At 43.0% G+C, this 9,536-nt stretch overlaps 1 protein-coding gene across 1 annotated transcript; it reads left to right on the forward strand.

Annotated features, from left to right (window-relative positions):
- The first annotated feature begins 4,227 nt into the window (after window positions 1–4,227).
- Window positions 4,228–4,803, forward strand: LOC130975380 (uncharacterized). The gene has a single exon (XM_057900185.1). The coding sequence runs from the start codon at window positions 4,228–4,230 to the stop codon at window positions 4,801–4,803; it is 576 nt and encodes a 191-aa protein (XP_057756168.1).
- The last annotated feature ends 4,733 nt before the right edge of the window (window positions 4,804–9,536 follow it).

A 9,536-nucleotide genomic window follows, 5' to 3' on the forward strand; every position in this document is an offset into this window, starting at 1 on the left:
CTCTCTCTCTCTCTCTCTCTCTCTCTCTCTCTCTCTCTCTCTCTCTCTCTCTCTCAACAAAAACCAAAACTGAAAGCTTTTTTCACTATTTCTCCATGTGTGAAGGCACAATTAGAGTGAAAAGAGTATTCATAGGAGCAGGATGCAACAGAATAGTCATCAACGCTTCGTGGATATCTCTACTTTTATCTTTTTCAGAGTTCACAATGGCATTGCTATATTTTATCCCAAGGCCATTTCTTTGCTTTTCTTTTTCTTAAAAAAAAAAGGAAAAATTACTTATTACTTATGGATAAATGGTCAAATCCGTTCCTGTATGATCAGTTGTTCTTTAAATTAGTCCCCAAGTTTTTTTTTAATTAAATTTGTCTTTCAAAAATTTAAAATTAATCGCATTAGTCCTTCTATCATTATTTTATTAACAATGTCAAAATTTATTAATGTAGCATCTTAAGTGATATTCCAACACACACATAGAAGTCTTAATTGACTATTAACATGATAAATTTATGAAATTAGATCAAATCAAAATATAATTGAGGGGATAACTTGATGTATTGAAATCCATTGGAGTTGATTGGATCTAATTTTATAAACGTATCATGTTAGCCGTTAATTAAGACTATTAAATATGTATTGTGGTGTCACTTAATATGTCACATCAACTAATTTTCACGTCGTTAGTAACGAAAGTAACAAAAAAACTACAATGACTAATTTAAAATTTTTAAAAGACGAATTCAATAAAAAAAAATTTTCGAAAAATAATTTAACCATTTACTTTACTACTTATTTAATCCACTTTTTTTGCCAATTATCCTATAAGGACAAATCAGAAATAGAACATATATATTACTATTTAGAATTATGTTCAGGCGTAAATTAAAAATTAAAAATGAAACACATATGAAATAGGTTCGGCTCGGTTCGATTTCTTTTAGCTTTCCATTTAAATGGGCCCGGTTCGATTTTCCACACTGCTACAAAACCCTAGACAACGACCACTTATTTCTCTATTCCCAATTCCAAAAAGCTTCCAAAAGAGAAATTGGCAAATTGGTGCTGGTGGGTCCAAGAAATAAGAATGTCGGGGAGAGGAATAGAAGGTAACAGTTTACCTTCCCAAGGCCGAAGGGGAAGGGTCCACGAAGAAGGTGAAGCACGTGTCATGTTTTTGTTGAAGAACCTTAAGTTTGACTCTGAAGATGATTTTCCGGGGGTAAATTGAATCAGACTTCATACTTTCTCTGGTTTTCTTTTTTTTTTTTTCTTCTTTTTTTCTTTTTTCGGATTTAGCTAATGGTATATTGTTTTGGTAATGCATTTATGTTTTTTTACAAAAATATCTCTCGTTTAAACAACTTTAATAAGTGCCATTTGGTAAAATTATTTTGTTTTTGGGGGTTAAACAAATTAGGTCATTTCTTCAAATTTTTTGGTTACACATTTCTTCAATTTTCAACTACACTAATCCCTTGTTTTCTTGTTATTCTGTCTCCTACATTTTTTGTGACACAAAGTAACGCTTCCTGGAACAACAAATTTGGACACGACACAACATTTTGTCATTAACAACTTGAGGTTTTTTTTTTTTTTTTTTTTAAGCCAATGGATATTGTTATTCTTATTTTAATAATATAATTTTTTTCTATTAAGTCATACAAATATATAATTTACAAGTCAATAAAAAATATATAATTTAAAAAAATATGCATAAAGTGATATTATAAAAAATAGAAATGATATTTTTTTTAATTGTTAGATACTTAAGATGATTTGGTTAACAAATATTTTAAGCACACTTATTAGAGAAAAAATAAAAGAAAAATATTTAATAAAAATCTAAGTCTTATACTTTTAGGATTTAGTTAAGTAAAATATTTTATACAATCATTTAATTATATTTATTTTTTTATATGATTATTTATGTAATTAATGTAAAATATAGCTATTTTTATTGATATAATATTATGTAATTAAATATATGTATAAGACTATATTATATTGATAATATATCAAAATTAAATTCCTTAGTTAATATGTGCCTTAATTATTAATTCAGTAAACTTTTATGAAAAGTATATAAAATTTAAGATTACAATACATTTGTTGTATATTTATGAAAAGACAAGATTAAAAATTTTTACTAATAAATACATATCAAATACATTAAAAAAAGGGATTTAGTTAATATATGCTCTTAGGACACATGATAAACTTATTATTAATAGAAAATTTTAAATGTCTTCATTTAATGAATGCAATTTTACATTGAAAATTTAATTTTTTTTATATTTTCAATAAAAAAATTTTAATTTGTAAACTTAAGATGTGGTCTTGGAACACAAGATAGATAAATCCTTAAAAAAATTATACTTTATATCTTCTTATAAAAGAATTTTAATTAGTAATTTTAGGACATATGTTAACTATAAAAGCTAATGAATTATGATTTGAATTTAAATTTTTATGCATGGTCAATCTAAATTAAAGATTTAACTAACTTGTGTTCTAAGGCACATTTTAAAAATATAATAATAAAATTTTTTAATATTTTTGATATATTTAATACATTAAAAATATTAAAAAATAATTTTATAATATATTTAATTTATATTTTTAGGGCACAAATTAACAAAATTTATAAATTAAATTTATATGTTGGATGATTTTTTAAGTTGGAGTTTGAAAATTAATTATTTTTTATAATGTGACAGTAGACCGTTCAAATGTCTAAATAAACTCTTTTACACTAAATTAAATTCTTATGATTTTGTCTGAATGTTTGTACTTTGTAGTGAAGGAATTAATGTATTAAAAGCTTGATTACTGCTCTTAAAAACCTTGACCAAGTATTTAGGGTAGTATTGGTTACTGTATTAAATCTCAGTTGTTAGTACCCAGCATGTGGTGTCTATAACATTTAATTTACCAACAATAGACATTTAAATTTAAGGGTTTAGTTAACCTATATTCTAAAAATACATGATAAATTTATTAAAAATTTTAAATATTTTTATTTAATAAATACAAAATAAATACGTTAAAAACTTAAATTTTTTATTTTTAATAATTTTTTTGTTTTATAATTTTAATATATATTTTTAGGAAACATAATAGATACCTCCTAAATTTAATACGATGAGTGTGTTATAACATGAGGATCTAAAATAAAAAGTGTGTTTAAACATGAGTGTCTAATAGGAAGTAAATAGAATTTCCTATTTAAAAGTGAGTTAAATTAAGTACAAATTTGATCGAATAAATTTATGTAACTTTTGTATTGGACTTTTCTAATAGTACAATGCAATGGGTGAACAAGACCTGTTACGGCCTGGCCCAAAATTCGCACGGGTCGACCCGACCCAAGCAATATCCGACCCGGACACGCACCCCCCAACCGACCCGGACACGCGTCCTGTACGGTTCACACGCGGCTGCAGGACAGCGTCCTTGGGAATATGGGCCTGTCCCCATGAGGGGCCCACTACTGACATGTATATAAAGGGAAGATTGGCTCTTCCCACGAGGTACGTCATATCCTTTCACCTCGTTATTCTGCCCGCCTGCACATTACTGACTTGAGCGTCGGAGTGTCTTTGCAGGTGGCACCCCCCCATCTTCTCTTCAGACCAAGTGCTCGTCTGCTCGACTAGTTCGCCACCGGTGTGACCCAAGCTAAGGCGTCCTCACCCCTTCACTCGCACACCCGACCTGTCCGGAAACCGACCACCGAACATTGGCGCCGTCCGTGGGGACTCCCGCCTAAATGGAAGTCGCGCTAGGTCCCGGCGACCGAGCTCGAGCAGCCGGAGCGGAAGGGGCAGCCTCCGTCGCCTCGCAAAGAGGAGGGCGGAGATCCCCCCAACAACGCACGAGAACACGACCATTCGGGGGAACGGGCGGCGATAGCGCCATAATAATGCAGGAGCTAGCCACAGAGTCCAGAACCTAGAACGACAGCTGGCCGACCGGGAACGAGATGGACAGTCCACCGATCCGAGCTATACCCCGTCTCCCGGGGGCGAGGAGGAAGACTCTCACCGAAGCCGCCCGCGGCGCGTATCTGCATCCCGGACGGAAGCAGAGAGCACGCGAGAGGAGTCACCCATTCCGAGAAGACGGAATGACACAGTCATCTACTCTCGCGGCAGACAATCCCGCCGAGCGGCAAGAGGTCGCGAAGACGGAGAAGGGAGATCCGAGAGAACACGACAACCCGTGATAATGGACGTCACGCCGTTCCACCGATCTATCCTCGAGGTCCGGTTGCCGAAACACTTCGACAAACCAACGGACATGAGATACGACGGGACTCAAGACCCTCTGGAACACCTCACGGCCTTTGAGGCCAGGATGAATCTGGAGGGAGTGGGGGACGAAGTGAGAAGCCGCGCCTTCCCGGTAACATTAGCAGGGCCAGCGATCAGATGGTTTAACGGCCTCCCGCAAGGTTCCATCTACAGTTTTTCAGACATCAGTCGTGCATTCCTGGCCCAATTTACAACGCGGATCGCGAAGGCTAAGCACCCTATCAACCTTCTAGGGGTAACCCAGAGACAAGGAGAGCCGACAAGGAAGTACTTAGATCGGTTCAACGACGAATGCTTGGAAATTGACGGCTTAACCGACTCGGTGGCCAGTCTTTGCCTAACAAACGGCCTCCTCAACGAGAACTTCCGAAAACACCTTACCACGAAACCGGTCTGGACGATGCATGAAATCCAAACAGTGGCCAAGGAGTATATAAACGACGAGGAAGTCAGCCGATTCGTGGCTGCCAATAAGCGGCAGTCCGGTTAAAGCCAAGCCCGGCAACCAGTCGACGGAGAGAGAGCAAAGGAAAAAGCTAGGGAGGAAGCGTCAAACAGGGCACCTCGACCGTTCCCCCGGGTCGGGAAATTCAATAACTACACTCCACTCACTCTCCCCATTGTGGAGGTCTACCAGCAGATAGCAGAGAAGGGAATTCTTCCGAAGCCCCGACCACTTAAGGACCGAACGGGAGGAAATAAGAACCTTTATTGTGATTACCACAAGGGTTATGGCCATCAAACGCAGGACTGTTTTGACCTGAAGGATGCGCTGGAACAAGCGATAAGGGAAGGAAAGCTAGCAGCGTTCTCCCATCTCATCAGGGAGCCGAGGAGACGTTACCGCGATCAAGACGAGGAAGGCAAAGCCCGTTCGGCCAAACGGCGACAAGAACCCGAGGACAGAGACCACGGCCTCACTGTGATAAACGTGGTAACGGCAAAAAACGCTGCACCAAAATCACGGTCGGCACACAAGAAAGACGCCAAGGTTCTGACGATCTCATCCCCGCCGGTGCAGAGCTCCAAAAAACCTCCATCCATTTCCTTCGGCCCGGAAGACCAATGGTTCAGCGACGCCCCGGAAAACCCTCCCATGGTCATAACGGCCAGAGTGGGAACCGGCCTCGTCAAACGGATCCTTGTCGACACAGGAGCTGATTCAAACATCATGTTCCGCAACGTGTTCGACGCACTAGGGCTAAAGGATGCCGACCTGACGTCTCACCAGCACGGGGTTATCGGGTTAGGCGACCACTTCATCAAACCATACGGAGTCATTTCCCTACCAATCTCGGTGGGGCAGATACAAGGCCGAAGATCGGCGATGGCCGAGTTCGTAATTCTCCGAGATTCCACAGCCTACAACATCATCTTGGGAAGAAAAACAATCAATGATTTTGAAGCCATAATCAACACCAAGCTGCTAGTTATGAAGTTCGTTACCGATGATGGATCCATAGGGACCATCAGAGGAGACCTCGAGACGGCGGTCGCTTGTGACAACGCCAGCCTTTCCCTGAGAAAGAAGTCCAAGGAAGCATCCGGCGTGTTCCTAGCCGACCTTGATGCCAGAATAGAGGACAAGCCGAGGCCAGAGCCAGAAGGGGACCTGGAGAAGTTTAGAATCGGTGACGAAGAGGAAAAGTTCACATTCGTTAACAAGAACCTCCCACATGAGCTGAAGGAGCCTTTGATTGAAATGATAAGAGCCAACAGGGACTTGTTCGCCTGGACACCAGCCGACATGCCGGGCATAGATCCAAAAATCATCTCGCATCATCTAGCCGTCAAGGCGGAAGCACGACCAGTGGCTCAACGGAGGAGAAAGATGTCGGCGGAAAGAGCAGAGGAGGTAGCCAAGCAAACGGCCAGCCTCCTAGAAGCAGGCTTCATACGTGAAGTGGACTACTCGACATGGCTCTCGAATGTGGTATTGGTGAGAAAACACAACGGCAAGTGGAGAATGTGCGTGGACTATTCCGACCTTAACAAAGCATGCCCCAAAGATTGCTTCCCCTTCCCCAACATAGATGCACTCGTCGACGCCGCGGCGGGATACCGGTATCTAAGTTTCATGGACGCCTACTCCGGTTACAATCAGATACCGATGCACCATCCCGACGAAGACAAGACGGCGTTCATAACGCCAGGAGGAACTTTTTGCTATAAGGTAATGCCATTCGGCTTGAAAAATGCGGGGACAACATATCAAAGGCTGATGAACAGGATATTCCACGACCTCATAGGGAAAACAGTTGAAGTTTACGTGGACGACATCCTGGCAAAAACAACACGACCTGACGACCTCTTGAACGACCTGGCAAGCGTATTTGCGTCCCTCCGTCAACACGGTATGAGGCTGAACCCCCTCAAGTGCGCCTTCGCCATGGAAGCCGGCAAGTTCCTGGGATTTATGATAACTCAGAGAGGGGTAGAAGCTAACCCGGAGAAATGCCAGGCAATACTCCAGATGAAGAGCCCGGGTTGCACCAAGGACGTCCAGAGGCTGGCAGGAAGGTTGACCTCACTGTCCCGATTTCTCGGAGCTTCGGCGACAAAGGCCCTGCCATTTTTTAACCTCATGAAGAAAGGGATGGCGTTTGAGTGGACACCCGCGTGTGAAGAAGCCTTTCAAACATTTCAAGGAAATCCTGGCGGCACCTCCCGTTCTCGGGAAGCCAAAGGACGGGGAACCACTATACCTATACCTCGCTATAACAAGCGAAGCCCTGGCCGCAGTTCTGGTACGGGAGGACGGGAAAGCTCAACAGCCAGTCTATTTCATAAGCAGGGCCCTGCAAGGGGCGGAATTAAGATATAGCAAGTTGGAAAAGCTAGCCCTAGCACTCCTAACTTCCTCGAGAAGGCTTAAGCAGTATTTCCAAAGTCACCAAGTTGTCGTCAGAACGGACCAAGGGATCCGACAAGTCCTCCAAAAACCCGACCTGGCGGGAAGAATGATGACTTGGTCGATCGAGCTCTCCCAATACGACATACGATACGAACCCCGGCAAGCCATCAAGGCGCAGGCCATGGTGGATTTCTTAGTTGAAGTAACAGGAGACCCAAGCGAAGACGTGGGTACACGGTGGAAGCTCCATGTGGACGAAGCCTCCAACTAGACCTTTGGAGGTGCCGGGATCATCCTGGAAAGCCCGATCGGGGTTGTATACGAACAGTCGGTCAGGTTCGAGTTTCCCATCTCGAACAACCAGGCAGAATATGAAGCCCTTATAGGAGGCTTAACCCTAGCGGCAGAAGTCGGCGCGAGGAGACTGGAAATATGCAGTGACTCTCAAGTCGTCACTTCCCAAGTAAACGGTAGCTACCAAGCCAAAGACCCCTTGCTTCAGAAGTACCTGGAAAAGGTTAAAAGCTTGAGCCAAAAGTTTGAAGAGGTCACGGTCCACCACGTACCTAGAGAAAGGAACACACGGGCAGACCTCCTGTCGAAGTTAGCTAGCACAAAGCCGGGAGAAGGGAACCGGTCTCTCATCCAAGGCATGACGAGAGAACCCGCAGTCACACTGCACGTGACAAGCCTAGGTTCTTCATGGCTAGACCCCATCACCGACTTCCTAGAACACGGCAAACTCCCTAGTGACCAAAAGGATGCGGCGAAATTGAGAAGGGAAGCGGCCAAATACGCCGTCATCCAAGGACAACTGTTCAGGAAAGGGCTCAACCAACCCCTACTGAAGTGCCTACATCCCGCCCAAACGGACTACGTCCTCAGGGAAGTCCATGAGGGCTGCTGTGGGCACCACATCGGAGGCAAGGCCCTAGCGAGGAAACTAATCCGAGCCGGATACTATTGGCCGTCGATGATGGCGGACTCCAAAGAGTTTGTGAAAAAATGCGTAAAGTGCCAACAGAACGCCAACTTTGCCAGGGCGCCGGCCTCCAAGTTAAGCCTGCTAACGACCTCCCGACCATTCTCTCAATGGGGAGTCGACCTCCTAGGACCCTTCCCAGTCGGCCCGGGGCAAGTCAAGTACCTCATAGTCGCAATTGACTACTACACCAAATGGATAGAAGCCGAACCGCTAGCTAGCATATCCTCGTCCAATTGCAGGAAATTCATGTGGAGGCAAGTGATAACGCGATTCGGGATACCGGAGGTCGTCATCTCGGACAACGGCACGCAGTTTACTGACAAAAAGTTCACGGAATTTTTCAACGGCCTGGGTATAAGGCAAAGGTTCTCCTCGGTAGAACACCCTCAGACGAACGGACAGGTGGAGTCCGCTAACAAGGTTATCCTTTCAGGGCTAAAAAAGAGGTTGGACAATAAAAAGGGTGCTTGGGCCGACGAACTAGCATCGGTCCTCTGGTCTTACCGAACAACCGAGCAATCCTCCACCAAGGAAACTCCTTTCCGACTAACGTACGGGGTGGATGCTGTAATACCCGTAGAGATCGGTGAACCGAGTCCGCGGCTGCTTTTGAAAGGAGTAGAGGAAACCGTAGAAAAGGACCTGATAGATGAAGCCCGGGAAATGGCCCATTTGACAGAAACGGCGCTAAAACAAAGAATGGCTCTGCGCTACAACACCAAAGTGCTCAAGAGGGAATTCGAGCCAAACGACCTCGTCCTAAGGCGGAATGATATCGGCCCGCCGACCCCCGGAGAAGGCAAGCTAGCGGCTAACTGGGAAGGCCCCTATAGAATCAGGAAAGTGATGGGAAAAGGAGCATTCAAGCTAGAAAGACTTGACGGCAAAGAAGTCCCGAGAACATGGAATGCGGACAACCTAAGAAGATTCTACTCCTAGAAGAAGGCCCGACAAACCGACCAGGCTAGCTAAGTAGTTAATTTGCAAATTTAACTTTTGAACTTCTCATAGCGACTTACGAGTCCTTTATACAACTACCGAATAAGATATACTTGTGCAAATTTTCTCTCTTATTTTGTCACTTAATTTTCCAGATAAACCACCACGTCCAACGACGGCGCGCGTTCCCGGGACTGATCACCCCGGGAACCCGTCAACCACAATCGTAACGACTACGCAAAAGGCCGTAGGCCATTGATATAAGTGACGACAATAAACCAAAAACGGTTAAAAGAGACGGAAATACAACCAAACAAATGAGGAGAAATTCATCACGACAACATGAGCAAACGATTAAAACGGTCGTTGATCACAAGCCAAGATAAAACGGCTAAACATCAAATCGTTCACAAGCCAAAAACGGCTAAAACTAAAATAGTTTACA

The sequence above is a fragment of the Arachis stenosperma genome, chromosome 4, assembly GCF_014773155.1.
Source record: "Arachis stenosperma cultivar V10309 chromosome 4, arast.V10309.gnm1.PFL2, whole genome shotgun sequence".
Classification (NCBI taxonomy): domain Eukaryota; kingdom Viridiplantae; phylum Streptophyta; class Magnoliopsida; order Fabales; family Fabaceae; genus Arachis; species Arachis stenosperma.

Bases quoted from the DNA above. Each gene is read 5' to 3' on its own strand.
- LOC130975380 (XM_057900185.1), top strand. From the start codon at position 4,228: ATGGACGTCACGCCGTTCCACCGATCTATCCTCGAGGTCCGGTTGCCG.